Source organism: Portunus trituberculatus, chromosome 7, assembly GCF_017591435.1.
Source record: "Portunus trituberculatus isolate SZX2019 chromosome 7, ASM1759143v1, whole genome shotgun sequence".
Classification (NCBI taxonomy): Eukaryota; Metazoa; Arthropoda; class Malacostraca; order Decapoda; family Portunidae; genus Portunus; species Portunus trituberculatus.
This window is the reverse complement of record NC_059261.1, coordinates 2,593,796-2,617,640: the sequence shown is the minus strand read 5'-3', so window position 1 is coordinate 2,617,640 and position 23,845 is coordinate 2,593,796. Positions and strand designations below refer to the sequence as shown.

The window sequence follows — 23,845 nt, the reverse complement described above, 5'->3', positions numbered from 1 at the left end:
TGCCATGTAAACACACCTTGTGTCTCTGCATGTGAAGCAGTAAATATAATGGCATACAAAGTACAAAAAATATTATCAATAGAATTATGTAAAGTCTGTGCTAAGATATGTAGTGCAGTATGTCTTCTCTTAATAACAACGTTTGGTTCCTGTCATCCTGTCAGTGAGCAAAATTGTCATGTGAACCTTCTCTCTCCAACTGCCTCTTGAAAGTGCCAGTGTTAGACTAGGCCACAATTAAAACTAAATCAACAACATAAACTACTACTACTACTACTACTACTAATAATAATAATAATAATAACAACAACAATAACAATAATAACAATCGTAAGGGTGGCAGGGTAAAAATGTTCTACATGACTGCAGTAATGAAACGGAGGTAGTGGCCAAGTCATGCAGGCGAGGTAAAGTCTAGAGCCCAAACCAAGATGTCAACAACACACTTGGTGTGTCACTGAACACTGGCACGCTTTATTTTTCACTATTTTCTTCCATCATATTATGTTTGAAAAGTATGATGCAGCATCCGTACCTAAAAGATGGTGATGTAAACCTTCAAGTGTGCGGGTGATGGAAATTTCAAAATTGAATCTCCAGAAAGCTTCACATTTACACACAAGACACAATGATTTTCTATCTATTTTCATGAAAAGAAAGTGCATCGTATATGCCGTTAAATATGGTAAATACAAAAAGCAATTACATGACTGTCTTCAGCCTCTTTCTCACCACTGAAATGTTGCATTTCTTTCTATCTTTTATTGCTATTTTCATGCTAACTGCTCTACTGATTTTGCTAACTGCATGCCTCCCCTCCTGCAGCCTTACTGCACAAGGCTTTCTTCTTCCTCTCATCCTTATTCTGTCCAGCTCTCTAATGCAAGAGTTAACCAGTACACTCATTCATTCATACCTTTCACTGGTGAACTCTGGAACTCCCTTCCTGCTTCTGTATTTCCATCTTTCTTTGACTAACTTCTTTTAAGAGAGAGGTGTCAAGACATTTGTCCCTGAATTTTGGCTAACTCCCATGTCTTATAGGAAACTGGCAACATATTGGGCCTTTTATTTTTCCATATTTTATTGCCCTTGGCCAGCTGCCCCTCCTACATAGAAAAAAAAAAAAAAATAGATGAATAAATAAATAAATATATTTTTAAAAATCCAGCAACACTGCTTATGGAAAGTGGTGACTGTCTCAAAAGAGGTAAACAAGGGCAGTCCACAGTGTTTGTTTTTTTATGCAAGAGGGAGTGGAGAACTGCCAAGGGCAACAAAACATTAGAAAAAAAGGCCCACTGGAACTGCAGTTTCCCTAAAAGATTTAAAAGAATTAGCCAAAAGCCTGGAACAAATGTCTTCACACCTCTCTCTTAAAAGAAATCAAGTCGTAGGAAGATGGAAATACAGAAGCAGGTAGGGAGTTCCACAGTTTACCAGTGAAAGGAGCCACTGTGGTACAGTGGAACCATGCATGCTTTAGGGACCGAGGGGTATCCAAGCACATGGGTTCAAATCCTGTCCATGGTCTGAGTGTAGGTTGGGCTTCCTCACTCGGGGCAAGTACCCCCTTTAGCCCATAAATTCCCATGAAAAGCCAACATGGAAAAAAAAGGGGATGAATGATTGAGAATGCAGGTTAACTCTTGTATTAGAGAGCTGGACAGAAAACGGGTACGAGGAAGAAGAAAGCCTTGTGCAGCGAGGCCGCAGGAGGAAGGGAGGCATGCAGTCAGCAAGATCAGTAGAGCAGTTAGCATGAAAATAGCGATAAAAGTTAGCAAGAAATGCAACATTTTAGCAGTGAGAAAGAGGCTGAAGACAGTCAGTTAGAGGAGGAGAGCTGATGAGACAATAAGCTTTTGATTCCACCCTATCTAATAAAGCTGTACGAGTGGAAACCCCCCAAACATGTGAAGAATATTCCATACAAGGACTGATAAGGCCCTTGTACAGAGTTAGCAGTTGGAGGGGCGAGAAAACTGGTGGAGATGCCTCAGAACAGAACTTCATAGAAGCTGTTTTAGCAAGAGATGAGATGTGAAGTTTCCAGTTAAGATTATGAGTAAAGGACAGACTGAGGATACTAAGTGTGGAAGAGGGAGACAGCTGAGTGTCACTGAAGAAGAGGGGATAGTTGTCTGGAAGGTTGTGTCAAGTTGATAGATTGAGGAATTGAGTTTTTGAGGCATTGAAAACTACAGAGTTCTCTCTGCCCCAATCAGAAATTTTTGAAAGATCAGAAGTCAGGCGTTCTGTGGCATGCCTGCGTGATCTGTTGACTTCCTGAAGGGTTGGTCATCTCTGAAAGGACATGGAAAGATGTAGGGTGGTATCATCAGCGTAGGAGTGGATAGTACAAGAAGTTTGGTTAAGGTCATTAATGACTGATAGAGAGAGAGTGAAACCCTGAGGAACACCACTGTTGATAGATTTAGGAGAAGAACAGTGGCCATCTACTACAGCTGCAACAGAACGGTCGGAAAGTAAACTTGAGATAAAGTTGCAGAGAGAAGGATAGAAACCGTAGGAGGGCAGTTTTGAGATCAAAGCTTTTCATATGTCTAACGTGACAGCAAAAGTTTCACTGAAATCTCTAAAAGAGGATGACTAAGACAAATAAGACAAAATGCCAGAGGCACCTGTGATATAATCCTGATTATCAGCATTATATCACAATATTTCTTATTTTCTCATAGAATCTACTACTTATCACAAAGTGCTTTTGATATCATTTCCATTTCTTTTATTCTCATTTCCATAATTTATTTATTTTCATACATATTTTTGAACAATTATAATGATTGAGTTAAGAAACAAACTGCTTAAAAGCATGGCCTAAAAATGGTCTGTCTGTCCCTCATTTATACTACAGATGATAATAAAATATGGTGTGTGTATAGTGTGTATATAAAGTATAATGAAATGCAGTAGTTATGTGTGCAACAGGACAAACTCTTCATGCACCATTGTATCTCTGGAATACCAGTCTGTGACTCTGTTACCACTAACTAAAGCAATGGCTGTGTCTGTGCATTTACTTTTCTATGAGCAAGTTGCCAAAACTGATCAGGATGCATTGGTCAACCCTGTCACAACCTCTTTCGAAGGTCACTGCAGAGGTCAAACAAATTATTTTAGTTATTTAAATTTTTTTCAAATAAAGAGCTTAAATAATTATTCTCAGTTTCTATACAATGCAGGATTATGAACATGTTCAAGAGACAAGAGAAGGTGATGCATGGATTAACAAAATCAAGTGACCTCTCTATTGGAAGAATTCAAGTCACAGGAAGAAGCAAATAGTGAAGCAGGCAGGGAGTTCCAGAGTTTACCACTGAAGGGCATACACTACTGTGAATAGTTTACTTTTGCATTAGGAAAATACGAGAAAGTTCACATAAAAAGTGCACATGAGAAGGCCTGAAGAACGGCTCCACCTCCAACCTATTTTTATGTGTATACAAGCAACCGAGTGGCAGTAGAGACAAGTTTTAAGATACCCTTACTGACTGATATGTTCACCCTTAGTTTTTGAGGAAAAATATCATGGGATCTTTGTATTTATGAAATTTCAACTTAGATCTATTTAAATTTAATAATATACATGTACATTGTAATTTAATGTACTCATTTTCATTATTTCCTTTGACAACCAATCCTACAAGTCACAGACACAACTCATAGATTACATACGGTCATCACAAGCAGACACCAAAACTGGAAATTTTATTATCAACACTGACATTTCTAATCATTATCCAGTAATATCTCAATCTAGTCTTAATGTATGCCACAAACCTACTCATTTCTACACAAGGATTATTACTGATTTTACTCTCGACAAATTCAAAGACGACTTAGATAAGGTCAACAGAAATGATGTCACACACTGTCCCTGCCCTGATAAATCTTTCAACTTTTTATGTAATTTAATACACTATATCAGAAACACTTCTTAGTAAAACAACATTATCTGAAGAACAAACGCGTACTCAGCCCACACATAACTCCAGCTTAAAGAAAAAAATTGATCATTGAAAAAAAAAAAAAAAAAGTGATTGGCGAGACTAGTAAGTAAATGGTCACTAACCACAGAGATATCTATAAGTGATATAGAAACCACTAAACCAAACTATTACGGTCTGCTAAAAAGGAGCATTACAAAAATAAGCAACAAACCAAAGAAGGAAACCCAAAAGCCCACTGAAACTAATCAACAACATAATGTTCACCCTACCGCAACACTTGACCCACCATGTGCTAACACTGCCGATACATTTAAGGAATACAGTAAGTCGTCCTTATATGGTACTTCGTTATCGGCTAAATTCAATGAACTAAAACTTAATGCTTCTAAAACAATTATGTTCTTTCCCCAAAATATATCCATCAGAAATACTCTACCCCCACTACAGGTTAAAGGGACAACACTTAACCAATCAAGCAAAATTCCTAAGAGCAAGAATTGATGACAACTGACATTGGATATCACACACAGATGATATCAGCTTAAAAGTCTCAAAGATATGATATATATAAGATATGACATAACCCGACTACAGATGCAATGATAAGTAATTACCATACCTTGTGTTGCCCTCATTCGACATACTGTGTTCCTGTCTGATCAAGTATTTTTTTCTTTTTTTTTAACATTAAGGCCTATAGTGCCTGTAGGCACACTTGAAGAGTATGTAGGAAATACTGTTCAGCTTTCGTCCATTAGTAGCGCAGGCAATTTTATTTATAGTGGTGCCCATATCACCACCCAAGCTCACCTTTAGTGCAAGGCAATTACCTGGTTACCATGGTGACATGTAGGTGACTTTAAACCACTCAATAAATGACATAGCTTCAAAGCAGCCATCCTTTATAAACAAATTACCAATAACACAAAAGAAAATTATTAGGTGTATTTTCTTCTTAGGGAAATTTGATTCTACAAGTACAGTAAACCCTCACTGTATCGGACACTTGCAAGTCGGACATCAGGTATTTTGGACACTATATAGCCACCGGATTAATTTTGTCTAGATCGGATGCATGGCAATACAAGCAGCAAGCATCCAGTACAGCTTCCCGCCAACTGGTCACCTACGCTCCCCCCCCACCACACACACATCCCCATGGACATGGGTGACTCAGTCTGTATGGTGCCGCCTTACCGATCAGGTATATAATACATAAGTTTGAATGATGAAAAGTGTTTTACAGTCTGCATAGTACATACTTATATGTGTATAGTAGGCTCCATATGGCAGCCAATTTCTTTACATATACAGGCAACCCCCACTTAACAAAGGTTCACACAACGAAATTTCGCTACAACAAATGTTTCATTTTACTACCATCTCTGTGGTGTTTACATACTTTTATGTACAATTGTCGTTCGGGGTTCTTTTGGGTTCACACTTTGTTTTGAAGTTTCATTAGGGTTTGTAATGTTTCATTATGTTTCATTTTGTTATGTTTCTTTGTTTCGATATCTCGAACTTGTATGTATGTGAAGCTTCATGTTAGTTTACTTCTTTGTGCTGGATTAATGCTGGGATCAGTTCACTCCAGCTACTCGTCTTGTACATAGCTCTGATTACTGCTAAGTAAAGCCTTGAGAAGAGTTGAGTCTCTCTCTCTCCTTGGTATACAACAATTTACTTAGCAGTACATCGCTGGAGATGGAGAGGTTGCTACGTCCTGAAAGATTTGAAGGCTCCCGTGACACCACTCCTGCACAGTGGACGCACTGGCTCCGCACCTTCACTAACTTTGTGGACTCCATCACACCAGCGCCAGACAAACTGAAATTACTGATCAACTACATCGCGCCTGAAGCTTACTCTCACATATCAGACTGTACTACATACGCTGCAGCCATCGATATTTTGAAGACTGTGTATGTGAAGCCTACGAATGTGGTTTTTGCTAGACATCAGCTGGCTACTCGTAGTCAACGACCAGATGAGTCCATCAACGCCTTCGTCCACTCCCTGAAGATCCTCTCCAAGGACTGTGAATTCAAGCAAGTTACTGCTGACACTTATACTGAAGAAGCAGTTCGCGATGCCTTCATCACCGGCCTTACCTCTCCTAACATACGCCAACGCCTGCTAGAGAAGGATTCGTTGACTCTTAGCGAAGCCATACAACTCGCCAGAAGCCTCGACTCTGCCCAACGCAATGCTGAAGAATACTCGTCTCCTACTGTTCCAGGAGTCTACCTACTGCTGCTCCCGTTATCGCCACTACTGATGCCGTCTCTGCTACGCCACTCAGCCCTACCTCGCAAACTTCTGCTGCTGCTGCTGCTGTTTCGAAGGTTGGAACGTGCTACTTCTGTGGAGGTAGGAGACACCTTCGGTCTCTTTGCCCTGCTCGTCAATCTGAGTGTCGACAATGTGGCAAGACGGGACACTTCGCCAAAGTCTGCATGTCGCGAAATGGTTGGAAATCAAGAAGGATCTCCTCTACTTCTGCTGCTGCGGCGCTGGCTTCGGAATCACTCGCCCAACGCTGTGATCACTGTGCTCATAGTCCTGCAGATGACTCTCCAGTACTGGCTTCTGTTAGTACTCCTCGATGTTCCACCATTCCTGTAAGTGCTAATGGCTTAATGGTGAATTCCCTCGTTGACAGTGGCAGTACTATCAGCTTTATCCATCCTAAAGTAGTTAAAGCTTTGAGCATTGAAGTGCATCCTTCACGATCTGACGTTACTCTTGCTAGCTGTGAAACTTCCACTACATTGGGCCACTGTTTTGTCGATCTAACAGTGAAAGACAATCATTATCCTCATATCAAATTGGCTGTACTTCCACAATTGTGTTCAGAGATTATCTTGGGTCAAGACTTCATGGAAAAGCATCAGTCAGTGGAATTTACTTTGAGTGGCCCCTTACCCAAATTAACTGTATGTGGTGTAGCTTGTATGAAACTCGATCCACCCTCACTGTTCCCTAATCTCGCTCACAATGTTAAGCCTATCTCTACGCCAACCCGTAAGTTTTCAAAGGATGACGAGAGTTTTATTCATATGGAAGTGAAATCTTTACTACAAAAAGGAGTTATAGAAAGCAGTCAATCCCCATGGAGAGCTCAAGTCCTAGTTACAAGTGACGAAAGACACAAAAGACGCATGGTAGTAGATTATTCAAGAACAATAAATCGCTTTACACAGCTTGATGCTTACCCAATGCCCCGAATACATGACCTAGTACACAAAATGGCCAAGTATAGAGTGTTCAGTAAAATTGATCTCAAGAGTGCTTACCACCAGGTACAACTTAGAGATTCTGAAAAGCAGTACACAGCATTTCAGGCTGATGGGAAGTTATACCATTTCAATAGGATACCTTTTGGCTTAACTAACTCTGTTGCTGTTTTCCAGAGAATAATGGATTCAATCATAGCAGACTGTGGATTGAAGCGACGTACGCTTACATCGATGATGTAATCATATGTGGAGAAGGACAGGAAGACCATGACAGGAATCTACAGCGATTTAATGAAGCTGTCTCTAAGTATAACCTTTCTTTAAACTCAAATAAGTGTCAGTACAGTCGTACAGAAATTAACTATCTTGGATACAGTATATCTAACGGTTGCCTCCGCCCTGATCCTGATCGTTTACAACCTCTAGTAGAACTACCCATTCCCGATAATCAGCCTGCTCTTAAACGAGCCCTTGGACTGTTCTCTTACTATTCAATATGGATCCGCAATTACTCTCAGCGTATTCAGCCACTCTTATACAATGTATCATTCCTCTTAGCACAGCGGCTGTTAACTGTTACAACGCACTTAAGGAAGACATATGCAAAGCCTCTGTTGCTGCTTTTGACGAGACTTTGCCATTTCAGATAGAGACAGACGCTTCATCCGTCTCTATAGCTGCCAGCCTTTCCCAACTAGGTCGACCAGTAGCGTTCTTTTCTAGAACATTGACCAGTTCTGAAAGATTGCAACCGGCGGTAGAGAGAGGCTACAGCTATCATAGAAGCTGTGCGTAAATGGAGACTATTCATTATAGGTCGGAGATTCACTATCATCACTGATCAACAAGCAATTTCATTCATGTTCAGTTCGAAGCACACATCAAAAATAAAGAATGATAAAATTCTAAGATGGCGTCTTGAGCTCTCCGAATACACTTATGATATCAAGTACCGACCCGGCTCAGAAAATGCTCCATGTGACACTCTATCGCGTGCGTGCTCTATAACTACTAATGCTAGCTTCAAGTTTGAAAGCCCCGCTGTATCACGCAAGCCGACAGGCTTTTGAATACATTAGCGCCTCTTGTGGACAATACGCGCACCACTCACTCCCTTAGTTCAAAACAATAACAGCGTCAACAGCAGCGCGTCTTCCCTCACTCAACTTACCCCCAAAACGCCCTGCAATGTCGCCTAGCGTTGCTAAGAAGACCAGGAAGTCCCTTACTCTCAAAGTGAAGCTGGATATTATTCACAGACACAAGAGAGGCCAGAAAACTAATAGCATTGCTCACCACCATCTTGACTCCATCTACTGTCTCTACTATTTTCAAGTCAGCAGACTCTATTATGATAAGAAGGCTGAAGAGACCAAATCTTCCTTGAAAGCTAAAAGAACCACCTGAACTCATGACTCTACAACGGATAAAATGGAAAGCCTTGTGGAAATGTGGTACATAAGTTTTGTATGTGATACAATGATGCGCCCTTTGTTTACATTCCACAGGTTGCCAGTCAGTGTCTTTCCCGTTTCACTCTCCCTCCCTTCATAAATTTAAGATCATCAACATTATAAAGTTACGCACATACATACATTAGTGTACATTATAATGACTTAAATTAAACTGCCTAAATATTTAACTTCATAATTTTTACTTTCATTAAACCTTTCACTGTACTATGATGCACTCTCGCTTTGTTTACTCTCAATGGAAGTTCAAGTCATAATTGTTATAATTGGTTATAATTGGTTCACTTAATGAAGGTTTTTTTTTAGGAATGTAACCCCTTCGCTAGTGGGGTTGCCTGTATATATATACACTGCTGGTCAGAGCGAAAGGTGCGAAAGGGACAACAACTTCCATGCAGACCAAATTTCATTTATCCCTTCTTAACTCCTAAACAGAGATATGTGAAAGGCAACATGGGATAACAGAGTTGTCGCGCAGTTTCAAAACCTTCCTTCAGTCATGATTACCTTAACAGTAGGCAAGCAGTTTGTGTCTCAGCACAAAGATTGGGACTTAGGTAAGTGCCATAGGGTACTTTGGTCAGATGAGGCAAGCTTTCAGATTACAGACAACCAGAGAAACCGTGTGTACCGTCGCAGACCCGGTAGTAACCGTCACGATCCACGCTACGCAACACACACATTAAAACCCAGATTCTTTGATGGTGTGGGGTTGTTTTTCTTACTATGGTCTTGAAAAATTAGTGTTTTTGCCTAAGAATGTTCGTATGAACCAAAATAACTACTTTGAGCTAATTCTAGATGAGTTAGATGAGTGTATGGAAAAGTGCAATGCTGATAACTTCATCCAAGATGGTGCACCATGCCATACGACAAAGTTAATTGTTGACTGGTTTGATTTCTGCAATGTCAGCCTTTTAAAACCTAGGTCCGCAAGTTCCCTAGACCTTAACCTTATAAAAAATCCCTGGGCGTACATAAAACTGAAGCTAAAGGAGAGAGATACCTCCTCCCTCCCACGCCTCAAAGCTGCTATTCAAGACATATGGGACAATATTGACGCTCAGTATCTCCACCACCTGGGTGATTCACTTCCCAGGAGACTCAAAAGGTCAAGAAGGCACGAGGGCACCCTATCAATCACTAGTTTAGGTGAATACCCTCATTGAAATATATTTTGTGTAATTAATCTCCTTCATAAGATGTCACAGGTACCGTGCCTTCCGCTCTGACCAGCAGTGTACAGTATATATATATATATATATATATCATTATTTCTCTTCCATGAAACTGTTAAAACTTAATCTATGCATAAAAATTTTCCATTATTATTAATTTCTAAAATGTCAAAATTTCGGATGAATGATATATTCAAGTTAGTAGAGAATTGTCATCAGACCAGAAGTAATAAAGTAGACAGTTTGTTTGCAGTTTAGAACAGTTATATATAAAAACAGCATTTTATGTATAGGGTCAAAAACTTTCAATGCTCTACCATTTAATTTAACAATTATTTATTATTCAAGAGAGAAATGAAAAAAAACACACTGACAACCTATCAGTGATTGATTTACAAGACCTGTCTAATGATCTAGCATTTTAATATTTCCTACGGTCAACTGTGAATTTATCTAATATTCTGTACCACCTTTTAACCTAAATACAATAGTTTGTTATTATCTTTCATATGTGCAATATTACTGATATACACATGATTTTGGTTATGTCTAAACACTTGGCGCACTGAAATATAAATTACAACGATGTTTGTCAAGGAGTTTCGGTTCGACAAACATTTTGCCAAAATTTTCCGATGTACGATATTTTGTATTGATGTATATGTTTCCATAACAATAAATGTTATATACTTTACTTTACTTTACCTGCATGCCAGTGTCCAGAGGCCCTGGAGAGTAGTTAAGGACCCTGACACCTGGATCTTCGGCAGCCAGCACCCTGAAGAGCATATCCCTGCCAGCCTTACTGGTGCAGTAGAGGCCCCAGCTCTTGAAGGGCTCCAGGGCACAGATGGAGGAGATGTTGATGATCTTGACTTTCACTTTGCCAGACACTGCTGAGATGAGTCTCATGAAGGCAGCATTGAGCAGGATCACCGAGCTGCAAAGAGGCTGGCTTGTGTGAGGGTCTCAATGTAGCTTTCATCTTTAGTTCTGTCCATCATTCATTACCGGATGATAACTATGTAAATTTATTGTGGTTACCATACCTTAAGATCATGTTACCGTGGTACTGTACCTTTACACCATGTCAATGTGGTTTTGCACCTTTATATCATGTCAATGTGGTTTTGCACCTTTAAATCATGTCAATGTGATTTTGCACCTTTATCTCACGTTATTGTGGTTACTGCACTTTACATAATATCTGGATATTCCTCATAAAAACTCATCACAATGTACTCACCTAATATTAAGATTGAAGTAGGCAGAAAGGTGTGCTGCATCATCCATTTCCCTGAGGTACTTAAGGCTGCCGAGGGAGCCAGCGTTCTGAAAAAGGAGGGCCTGGCCTGGTGGGGAAGACTGGCTGGTCCCAAGGTTGTCTTCCAAGGCTGCCTCATAGTCCACGGCTTTGGCTGTTGCAAGATCCATCACTACAGGGCTGAACTGAAGAGCAAGAATGAAGACAGTCGTATGCAAAATTTTCTGTACCAATTACAAATTATGTGCAGCATACTTGCAAGCTTTCCCTTTGATTTTCTTCTGCTTCATAGTTCTTAACATTGGTTGTTGTGAGACCCATTGCTACAGGGCTGAAGTGAATAGCAACAATGAAGAGAATAGTGCTTAATTGATATTTCTACAATATCCTTCCCTACTGTTAGCATACTTTAAACTTTTCCCTTAGGGTTCTGCAACCAAAACAAAAGGTTTCATGGTACGTACTTGGTATATTCATTTAGGAATAATTCTAGTAGGATATTATGGTTTCATCATTCACTTGCACATATTCTTATCACATGCCAAGACTGGTATGTACTTTCTCACCTGACCTTGATGAGGATCTTCTCCCTCACCAGTCACAGTTGCATCTTCCAACCAAAATGTACACAAAAACAACAAGAAAAACATCTGGTGCTTTGCTAATTGCAGACGCAACAAAAACTAACAAACATGAAACAATTAGCAAAACTCGTATAGATGAAGACCAAGAACATTTTCACTATGACATTTGAAAGCATGAAGAGTGGTGGATGAGGCAGTCTCCTCAGGAAGACAGTTCCAAAGAGTGATGACACAGACAGAGAAGAAGCAAGCTTAGACATCTGTTGAGTAATGCAGCCAAAAATCTTTTTACTCTGACCTCTAGTTCTAAGCCAAAAAATCTTTTTACTCTGACCTCTAGTTCTATCATAATCTGATCTTTCAAATAGACAACTCAAGTGAGGACACAAACCATTTATAACTTTCCATACCATTATCAGATTAGTATGAAGAAGCCATCCCTTAATAGAATATCTTAATAGAATATATGCTTAGCCTGGACAGTCTCTCAGCATAAGATAAATCAGCAAAACCATTGATTTTCTTAGTTCACTCTCTCTGAAACAATTAAAGTAAATGCAAATCACCAATATAACTCAAGTTCCACAACACACTACCAAAATCAATAATAGGGCAAATATGAGCAATAAATATCTCTGACATAAAGGCTGACATTCTAAATAAAGTTCCCCTAAGAAGAGTACTGACAATGCCATTTGCTGTACAAAACACCTCCCTAATGTGCAGATGAAATTCCCGTGAATTGTCCACCAGGATACAAAGATTCCTGACTGAAGTCTTATTTGGAACTGGAACAGTATCAATGAAGTAGTCAGTAATAGGAATGGAATTATATACAGAAAAATGGAAACCGGCATATTTGCTGACTGGAAATGTGAGACCCCACGAGTGGCTCCTGTGATAAAGTAATGCTACATCACTAAAGTGTTACTGTCCTCAATGCAATTTGAATTATTAACAGGAAGAGCCATATATAACTATTAAATTTGCTCCTTTTGCTGATTATTTAATAATAATATTGCTTCAGGACTTGTAAATTTGCTCCTTTTGCTGATTATTTAAAGTCCTGAAGCAATATTATTATTAAATATTAAAAACAATACAGAGCTGAAAACAGAGCCTTGAGGTACACTGCTAGAAACATCCAACGCACAACTGGAGGATCCATGTAAAACTATCTTTATTTCACAACCAAGCAGGAAGTCCCTAATCCACCCCAACAATGGGTTACCAATACCAATAAGGGACAATTTAGTTAATAAAGGTTTGTGAGTAACAACATCAAATGCCTTACGAAAGTCAAAATATAGTATGTCAACATCATTTCCAAAGCCCATTTAAACACTAAGATAGTCATAGGCAAGTAATAACTGATCAGATACAGGCTAACCAGAACAAAAACCAAATTGGAAGTTGTTAACATTTAAATATTCATAAAGTCTGGAAACAGTAAGTCTTTCCAGTGTTTTGTTTTGGAGCAAACAGAAGTCATGCTGATAGGTAGGTCTGTAGTTGCGGAGTCTGAGATTGTAAACACCATCCTTAAGAATCTTTAAAAATCTGACTCAATTATGCAATTTCTCAGATATAAATCCAGACCAAGTTTGGCAATACCAGAGGGTGAATAATAAAAAAAGAAAGAAAAAAAGGATATTGACAACTGAAGTATTGACTAGTAACTACTCCAGTGTGCCATGTCTCCACAATACTCACAAAACCAACAGCATTTTGAAAAAAAATCCCCAAATGTAATTTTTCCTTATTAACTAACCAATTGAAACTAAGATCATACTAAGTGTCGAAGACTCAAAGACAGAGTAAGACGCCTAAAATTTACAGACCCACCCAAGGTCAGATTGGGAGACGGTAAAGGGTAATTTTGCGTAGCAGGCAGGATTGGGTTTGTAATTTTTCTCAACGCATTTCATCCCACTTGCAACAAACCTTATCACCTCACTGCCCTGTCTGCCGCCTCTGAATTGTGAGCCAGAGGAGTCACCCTGAGACCTATCCACATAATGTATACATTATTATTGCACATCAAACTTTACATCACGACTGTATCAAATACATGCAGCATGACATACGGCTGCAGCACAGCAGTAGCACAGTAGCACTCGGGTGCAGTGTTGTCAGATGGTCTCTGTAAAATTTCTGGAGATTTTTTGCCAAAATTTCTGGAGATTTCAAAAAAATTCTGACAAGTTTTTCCGATATACGTGTGTGTGTGTGTATATATATATATATATATATATATATATATATATATATATATATATATATATATATATATATATATATATATATAGAGAGAGAGAGAGAGAGAGAGAGAGAGAGAGAGAGAGAGAGAGAGAGAGAGAGAGAGAGAGAGAGAGAGAGAGAGAGAGAGAGAGAGAGAGAGAGAGAGAGAGAGAGAGAGAGAGAGAGAGAGAGAGAGAGCTGAAAGAGGTTAGTAATTATTGATATCCACCATCTGTGATATAAAGTCCAATAAATATATTGACGCAATATGTTAAAATACAATGAATGCAGCGTGTATTGTTTTATATTCATTGAATATACCATATGAAATGTTTTCTACAGGGATATTGAAAACAATTGCATCTATAACTCATGAATGTATTTACATCTGTATTATCCTGATTTTACAGATGTGTATCATAATATCACAAATAAAAAGGTAGTCTTACAAATAACACAAAAACCATAAAAGAATCTAATCATTAGAGAGCATGTTATTCAAGAATAGCACGTCAACTCATTCAATAGTTTTAATCAATTAATTCAAATTAAGCAGTTAATTCAATTGCACCACATTGACTGCTACGGAACAACATAGAAAGATCATCATAAATAAAGATACATTCTTTCATCTAACACAGTAACAAAGCGTAAATTAAGGTACGAGTAATTGAGATCATATAAACATAATTTACTAGGTATTATATAGTAGTTATACCACGAGGTAGTCTACAATCTTATTGACTTCTATACACATAGAAAGATTGTCTATCCAAAATGGACATTTCAATGAACACAGTAGCAATGGATAAATCTAAAAAAAAAAAAAAAAAATGAATACATAAATAATATGTATACTATATCATATTATGAGGTAGTGTACAGGATTAGTGACTACTATACATCTACTATACACCATAGAGAGATCATCATGACTTATAAAAAAGACACAGCCTTTCAAATACCACAGTAACAATTGGAAACATGGGATCATTGTTCCCAGCCCTTGCATTCCTAACCGTCAACCAAAACTTTACTGGAGATTCATATTCTTCTGAAAGTAACTGACTGTTTCTCAAGAGCCTCCATTCACTATTAATGATCTGAATATTACGATCATTGGCAAGTGTTGGGAAAGATGACATAAGGGGAGCAATTGATGGCAATGATTTCGATTTCACTACCTTTGGAAATTTCTGAAGGTATCATCACTGAATGGGAATCTTTTCCTGATTTGAGTTGTTCCTTCAATATAAAAAGCCAAACAAGACTTTCGAAAATCTTCTACAACCTGGGGTGGAATGTTGTGCTCTCTCGAGAGTTGTTCCAACTTTAGCACCTAAATAGAGGGAAGCAAGGGCTTGAATTTATGGGGATCACCAAGTGCAATTTTGCTCAGGGGTGTCTTTTCTAAGTACCTTTCATCTAGATAACATTCAGCCAAAGTTTTGAAAAATACTGATGCTGACTTGTGCATGGTATGAATTTGGGTACACTCTGACTGCATGAGCTTATTTAGGGAATTAAAAATGGGCAGCACAAAGTCTAAAAACTGGAGATACAGTTTTGTTAGTGAATGTTTAAGTTTTTCAAGAATGTTGTGGCAAGCTTGCAATCGTTCTGTGAAAGCAGCCTCAGTGAAGTACAGAGTCAGTGCATCATATTGCTCTAAAAGTCTTGCAACAACCATATGCAGTGACAACCAGCGAGTCTGGCTTGGATGCAGGAGCCTTGAATGTGGTTTCTGTGTATAAATTAGTTCATGCGGCATTATGTCATCGGGTCTTGCCGTGATATAGCAGTAGATGGCTGCCAAAATTTTATTTGGGGAGGACAAACCAAAATTTCTGACAAATTTCTGACAATGTCAAAATTTCTGTAGATTTTACAATAATTTTTTAATTTGACAAAATGTCAAAATTTCTGAAGATTCCAGAAATTTGACAATCTGGCAACACTGCTCGGGTGTTGAAATTTGAGATTTTCTATGTCTGCACAAGTCAAGAGCAAACGCTGAAATGAATTTCAGTTGTTCAAAACTATACTTGGGTCAATGTAAAATGGCCGTTTAAGCGTGGCCACTGGTCTGGGCTTCACCGGGAATCCCAACTGTTGCTACCTCTCCACAGAACAGCTTGCCATTCTCTAACCCCGCTACACCTCCTTACTTTCTCTCTCTCTCTCTCTCTCTCTCTCTCTCTCTCTCTCTCTCTCTCTCTCGTTTTTAAATAAATTTGTGTATTCTCGAAATCATTATACTTTTGTTCCACATCACTGACATCAACAGTGAAGTAAAAATCAAGGCGTGTTTTCTGTATGAAGACTGGCGAGTCAGATGACTCAGGTCAGGTGGAGGTATCGACAAGTCCGCACTTCCCCGCTTGTATACCACGTTTAGGACTTTAGGAGTGGGGCGGTAGCCGGTAGAGGAGACTTTTATACAGAAAACATGCCTTAATCTTTATCTCATTGGTGATGAGGAACAAAAATTAGGGCAATATTCTGATAAACAAGTCCCTCTCGCTCTTATCGTTTCTTGGCTCTCCCTTCTAACTTTCGAAGCTCTTTCAATCAGCTAATTTGACGTCACATGTATAAAGCCACGCTATTGGTCAACACACACACACACACACACACACACACACACAATCAGGGAAAAGCAAAATATGACAGAAGAGATCTCACACTATGAGATTGGTAGAGATCAACGATGGTCCTGACTAGTTTTGCACCCTGGGCGAACAATCCATTGGCGCCTCTGGCCCGCCCCCCCGCCCCTCTTCGAATGTGTCATAGAAAAAAGGTCAAAGAAACCATCAGACCGATGGTTTCTTTGACCTTTTTACCATGACACCAGGGCAGTGCAGAGGGGGATGGCGGAAGGGGCTTGAGCCCGTGCCCCTTTGAACCTTGATGCCCGAAGTGCCCTTTTGCAGCATTCAAGGGGCGCCAAATTGAAGCTGAAAGTGCATATGGAAGGAAATGAGTTTGTCATGATAGGGAAAGGGCATAGAAAACAGGATAAGTTAGGAGGAGGCGTAGCCTTGCTCCACAAAAAGGTGAGGAACCTGAGAGTGGAAGAGCTGGACATAGGAGACAGTGCTGAGAGTGAGGACGTGCTAGCTGTTCGAGTGGAGTGCAGGAGTGAAAGTGGCAGAGCTGAGAGGATAGTCGTAGTGGTAGTGTATATGACAGTGGAAGGCGACAGAGCAGTTAGGAGAATGGCAGAAAATATAGTGTTTTGAAAAAGATTGCAAGAGAGTATGCTGGAGAGAGAGTGATTGTTATGGGAGACATGAATGCCCACATAGGTATGTTAGGTGAACAAATGAACAGGAACGGTGAGATGCTGGATGAGCTTGTGAATGAGGTGAGTTTGGAGAATCTCAATGAGACCCTGGCTGAAGGACGAGTGACTTGGTGTGGGAGGAACCAGGAGTCTGCGATTGACTACATGCTAGTGAATGGGAGAATGCGTGAAGTTGTTGACCGCATGTGGATTGATGAAGATGGGATGATTGACATAGTCTCAGACCATAACATGCTGGTGTTAGAGTGCAAGTTGAATGGAAGAGATGGAACAAATGCCAAGGCCAAGAGGAAAAAGTGGAGATTGAGAGATGTAGGATGGGAGAATTTCCAGGTGGACTTGAGTGAGAGGAGCTGGGAGGATGAAAGTCTAAGCGACGTGGATGAACTGAATGATAGATTTGTAGAAAATGTGAGAAATGCAGCAGTAAGCCAGATAGGGTATGCAAGAACAAGTGCCAGAAAGCATGCATGTAGGCCGTGGTGGAATAATGAGATCAGGGATGCTAGGAAGGAAAGGAAGAGACTGAATAGGGTGTGCAGACAGTTAAGAAAGAGGAGACATGAGAGTGAGGAAGCTGAAAGGGAGTACCTGAATGCATGGGCAGCGTATGTGAGTCAGCAGCGAATGACGAAGCGAAAGATAATGAATGCTAAAGTTACAAGTGAGAGAAGTGTGATTCAGTCCCTTAGAGAGAAAGGTATGGAAGGTGGGCGAGAATGGTATAGATTCCTGAGGGGTGAGGGGATGCCTAACAGTGAGAATGTGGAGAGCCTGAAGGTGAATGGGGCAGTGGTGACTGATAAGGAAGAAATGAGAAGGGCAATAAAAGAGTTTTGGGAAGAGATTGGAGGTGTAAGTGAGGTCTTTGATGTGGATGAAGGACATGTGTCACTGGAGAGAAAGGATGCAGATGAGTTGAATGAAAGGATCAGCAGGGAGGAGGTGGAGAAATGTGTGAAGAAGCAGAAGAATGGGAAGGCAGCAGGGCCGGATGAGATACCGTATGAAATGTACAAAAATGGAGGAGAAGTAGTGATTGATAGGATGACTGAGTTGTTCAACCAGGTGTGGGAGGAGGAGAGAGTGCCGAGAATGTGGAATGAATGCAGGGTGACCTTGTTGCATAAGGGAGGATATAAGAGTAAGAATGAGTTGAGGAACTACAGGCCGATTGCGTTAGTTAACACAGTAGGCAAAGTGTTCAGTGCGGTGTTGAATGAGAGATTGTGCAAATGGATTGAGAGAGTTGGAGTGTTAGGCGAAGAGCAAAATGGATTCCGAGTGGACAGGAGAGCAGAAGACAATCTGTTTGTAGTGAATGAATTGATTGAGAGAAAGAAAAGGGATGGTAGCAAACTATACTTAGGTTTCCTAGACATAGAGAAAGCATATGATAGGGTAAACAGAGAAATGCTAGGTAGGGTGTTAGAAAAAATTGGGTTAAGTGCAAAGATAGTTAACATAGTGAGAAGTATGTATGTGGATACAAGAGCTAAGTATAAACTAGGGGATATAGAGACAGACTGGGTGAAGAGTGAAAGAGGAGTTAGGCAGGGTTGCATATTATCACCAACCCTCTTTAGCTTATATACAGAAGAATTGGCTGCTAGAATGAGGAGAATGAATGCAGGTGTAAATGTGGGAAATGATAAGATAGGTGTGCTCTTGTATGCAGATGATGTTGTAGTCATGAGTGAGTCGGCAGAAGAGCTACAGAGTATGCTTGATGTAGTAGATGGGTATGGAAGAGATTTTGGAGTGAGATTTAGTAGTGAAAAGAGTAAGGTAATGGTTGTGCATAGGTCAGAGGATGAGAGGAACCATGTGTGGAGATTAGGAGTGAATGAGGTGCAGCAGACAGATGAATATAAGTATCTGGGGATGTGGATGAGTCCGGATGGCTGTGTAAAGATTAAGAATGAGAAGATAAGTATGGCAAATCAGTGGGTAGGTCGTCTAGGAAGTGCAGCAAGGATGAGGGCGAGTAAATATGACGTGCTGCGAGAAGTTTGGAAGAGCGTGGCTGTTCCGAGCATCATGTATGGTATGGATGTGATTGCTTGGAATGAGAGTGAACTAGATAAGTTAGAAATAGGGCAGAATAGAGTTGCAAGAATGGCACTTAATGCACCTAGATATGCAGCAGTAGAGGCCCTTAGGGGTGATATGGGTTGGAGCACTTTTAGAGAGAGATATGTGAAAGCGACCCTAAAGTATAAGGCTAGGTTAGAACGAATGAATGATGCAAGGATAGTGAGAAAAGTGTTTCTGTGGAATGTCAGGAGTAGCAAGTGGGGAAGAGGTGTGTCAGGCTGGTAGCAAAGAGTGGGTTAGTAAGTAGTTGGGTTTTCAACAGGTAGAAGGAAGACATTTAGAGAGAGACTGGAGTATGATTGTTAGAAATGGAGAAGGTAGAGAATGGGATGTAAGGAAGTGGAAGAGTGAGATAGACAGAGTAGTGAAAGGTGTGGGACTGGATGACTGGAGAAATAGGATGGAGCAAAAGAGTACCTTGGTATGGTATAGAGAGAAAGAGGCCCCAATGTATGAAAAGTGGTATGACGGAAGCCTGGGTGGTGATCTTCTCTTCCGAGCTAGGGCACAGTGCATGGATGTGAATGCAAGGAATTATAGATGGTCAGAGTCCTGCAGCAAAGTGTGCCAGATGTGTGACTTGGGAGAGGATGAGACAGTGGAACATGTGGTGGTGGAGTGTGTGAAGTATGCCAGAGACAGGCATGAGATGATGCAAGTGGTGCTGAGGGAGCTGGGGCATGACAGAGTGGAGATGACAGGAAGGGAATGGATGGTGTTGCTGCTGGGACTGTGTGGGGAGACGAATGAAAGGATGATTGAGGCTGTGAAAGAGTTCCTGGAGAGAATGTGGCGTGCCAGATGCAGGAACTAGTGGTGTGAAAGATGGTGATTGCCCTCTTTGTTGTCTGGTGTTCTTTTTGTTCCCTACAGGAGCTGCCGATACAAAGGCCTGACCCAGAAGAAATTCTGCGTCACCTGTACCATCAAGATCAAGATCAAGATCAAGTCATGAAATAACTAACCCGTAACTTCAAATCCCTTCAAATGCCCCTTTTACACTTTTGAGCCCCTGCCCCACCAATGGTCTCTGCACGGCCCTGCATGTCACATTCGAAATTATTATTTTCTCCATCCAGTCCAGACTGACGTAATGTAAACAATATTACGTAGAATCGTAGATGATGCAAGCACAGATTCGCCTTTTTTTTTTTTTTTTTTTTTTGACTTAAAATTTCATGAATGAATTAAAATTTATTTGGAAGCACAAGTTTGTGTTGCGTGGCCTGGTATTATAATAATGCAGAGGTGTCAATCTATCCCCTGCCCCCCTCCCTTTTGTTTTTCCTCTGAGTTGACTCTCTGCAGCAACAGGTTGATCCCCTTCTCCCCTCCCCCCTCACCTTTTCTAGCACAGACATACACAACTTGACGTGTAAATGAGCGGTTTTAGTCTAGAAAACCGCCGATTTTTTTCCTGCGCTCTTTTTTTTTATTTGTTCATTTATTTATTTATTTTTTTTATTGAAGGCACTCGTGCCCTGGGCGGTCACCCACATTGCCCATAGCAAAAGCTGGCTCTGGTAGAGATCCAGAAAACAAATGAGGAGAAAGACCTGGGTATTACAATAAATGACAATTTATCACCGGAAAAACACGTCAACAACTAGTCGGTAGTTTGACTGAAAATTGGTGCTAATGACTGGAGAAACCAGTCGCAAAACAAGACCAACATGCTGGTCTTGTTAAGTCGATTTGCGACTTTATTTACAATGTGACGTCACGGAGTAAGCTTTGGAAATGTGGTGTCGATGTAGAGAAGATTTTGTGTTTGGTGAGGGAAAAAAGAACACATCTGGAACCTCAGAAATCAATTATACAGTAAAGAAAAAAAAAAAATGTTGCGCAAATCGTCGTTCGACGAAAGAGTTGCCACTCAATGCAGGGAGGTCAGGATTTAATTTTATCGCAATTGTGCATTGTCTTCTTAAAATCAGTGTGTGGTAGACACTCCTTTCTTTCCTTCTATTTAGCCAGAGACGTATCCACAGGCATTTCCTTTCTGATGACTCTTCCGGTACACCAAAAGAAGAGTAACCACAGACAGCTTCAGCATCGTCACTGGAGGAAGACATCTTGGCGGGTAGCTGTTTACTCTCACTTCCGCCAAGGCGCCAACTATTCGATACTTTCCATTCACTATGTGTGACGTTTTCCGACTAGAAGAGCTCAGTTGATACATCTAGCGATTTACAATTTCAGTCGCAAATTGGCACGTTTGAACCCGCCTTCAGAAAAAATGAAATGGGCATTTACCTATATAGATGAAGAAATGATGAAAAAACTAATAAAATACATGATTCAACCTAAACAAGAATATGGTGCACTTACATGGTCACCATATGATAAAGATATAAGGAAGATTAAAAATTCAAAGAGCAGTAACCCAAATGGTTCCAAGTCTGAGAGACCTAACGTATGGGGACAGATCAAAGATATTAAAACTTCCAACATTACAACAGAGGAGAGAAAGAGGGGACCTAATTGCTATTGCTATATACAGGGCATGGAAGGGGATGGCCGGACGGACACAGTTGACAAAGAAGACCTATTGGTGTGGGACTCAAGAAATACAAGGGGGCATAGCATGAAATTGAAAAGGCTGCGTGTAGAAGAGACATTAAGAAATATAGTTTTCCACACAGAAGCATAGAAATATGGAACAAGTTGGATGAAACGGTGGTTCAAGCAAGACATATTCATGACTTTAAGGCTAAACTGGATGACTATAGGTATGGACATAGGACAGCACGAGCATTGCTCTTTTCCTGTAAAACACAACTAGGTAAAACTGGGTAAATACACACACACATGGCAATGTCGTAATAACTCCATCTATTCCTCTAATCGTTATCCATTTTTCTTTTTATCTCTTGCTTTATTCCCATTTCCTCTATTCATTATCCATCTTCTTTCCATCCTGTTTTTATTTCCATTTCCTCCATTTATTATCCATTTTCTTTCTATCTCCTGTTTTAATCCCATTTCCTCTATTCATTATATCCTTTCTTTCTCTTTCCCTTGTTGACCAACAGCATGGCTTCATAGATGTGACGTCAAATCACCTGAGTGAAGGAGCTTCGAAAGGGGAACCGGGAATGCCAAAATTATAAGAATGATTTCGGATATAAGCGGTAGGCTAGGACTGGAGTGGCTGGCTGATTCTCCACCGGGTGTAGCGCGGGTATGGCTGACAAATTAAGCATGACTGGCAAGCAAGCTGTATATAGCCGGTCAGCTGATTTACTTGAATTACTTGGCCCCGCCTCTTGGCCTGTGTCTGTTCTCTCGTTCTTGTTTCTTCTTTCTCATCTTATTTTTTCTCTCTTCCTGACTTTCATCTTCTCCGTTTCCTCATCCCTTCCCCTTATTCATCCTTCATCTTTCTTTTGTCTTTTTTTTCCCCCACTTCCTCGTCTTCGTTATTCTTCCCCCCATTTTTTTCACCCTCCCCTCTCTATCATTCCCCTTCTTCCCCGTTGTCTACCTTCTCTTTATCTCCAAGTTCTTCATTTATTGCCAACGTACGAGAGAGAGAGAGAGAGAGAGAGAGAGAGAGAGAGAGAGAGAGAGAGAGAGAGAGAGAGAGAGAGAGAATGATCTTAAAAGGGGAAAATTAATCGACTTTCTTAAGGCATACTGCATATTATGTTAAAATATTAGATAAATATAAATAATCATCCGCGTTTTGGGAAATGTCAACCTTAATAGGCTAACGGCACAGATTTAATAATTCAGTTGTACACGAAAATACAGCAGGGCAGGTATCAAATGAAAGGATTTATAACCTCTCGAGAACATTTCTAGCCATGCTGTATAAATCTTACGTGGTGCCAACTACTATGCAGAATTCATGTTTGAGTAACTATGAAAATAAGCCAAATTTTAAAATATATATATTTTTTCAAATGAAAACTGAGATTCATCATAATCAACATATCATCATTATCATTATCATCACTATCATCATCATCATCAACTTATCATCATCATCATCATCATCATCATCATCAACATCATCATCATCATCATATCATCATCATCATCAACATATCATCATCATCATCATCACCATCATCATCATCAACATATCATCATCATCATCACCATCATCAACATATCATCATCATCATCAACATATCATCATCGTCATCACCATCATCATCATCAGAGAGAGAGAGGAAGGTGGAAATAATAAGGGGAAGGATAACGAACAAGAGAATGTGAGGAAAAAAGACAGAAGAAAGAGGAAGGACGAGTGAGGGGAAGGGATGAAGAAATGGGAAGATGAAAGTGTGGAATGAGAGCGAAGGGGAAAAATAATGAGAAAGAAGAAACAAGAACGAGAGAGCACGACACAGGGCAAGGGGGCAGGCAAAGTAATCAATCAGCTGACTAGGTGCGGAGCAGGATGAGGATGACTGTACACAGTCGCTTGCCTGAGCTTGGGTGTATTAAATCCTATTGAACACGAATACCGTGT

At 40.1% G+C, this 23,845-nt stretch overlaps 1 protein-coding gene across 4 annotated transcripts in view; it reads right to left on the bottom strand.

Moving 5' to 3' along the window:
• The window catches only part of LOC123520597 (sepiapterin reductase-like), a 61,143-nt gene that overhangs the window by 27,196 nt on the left and 10,102 nt on the right, over positions 1-23,845 (bottom strand). For all 4 annotated transcript variants that reach the window (XM_045283032.1, XM_045283042.1, XM_045283023.1 and 1 more), the window contains exons 3-4: positions 11,113-11,315; positions 10,572-10,806 (exon numbers count right to left, since the gene is read on the bottom strand). In XM_045283032.1, the coding sequence (XP_045138967.1) occupies positions 10,572-10,806; positions 11,113-11,315 (438 nt within the window). The remainder of the gene's footprint in view (positions 1-10,571; positions 10,807-11,112; positions 11,316-23,845) is intronic.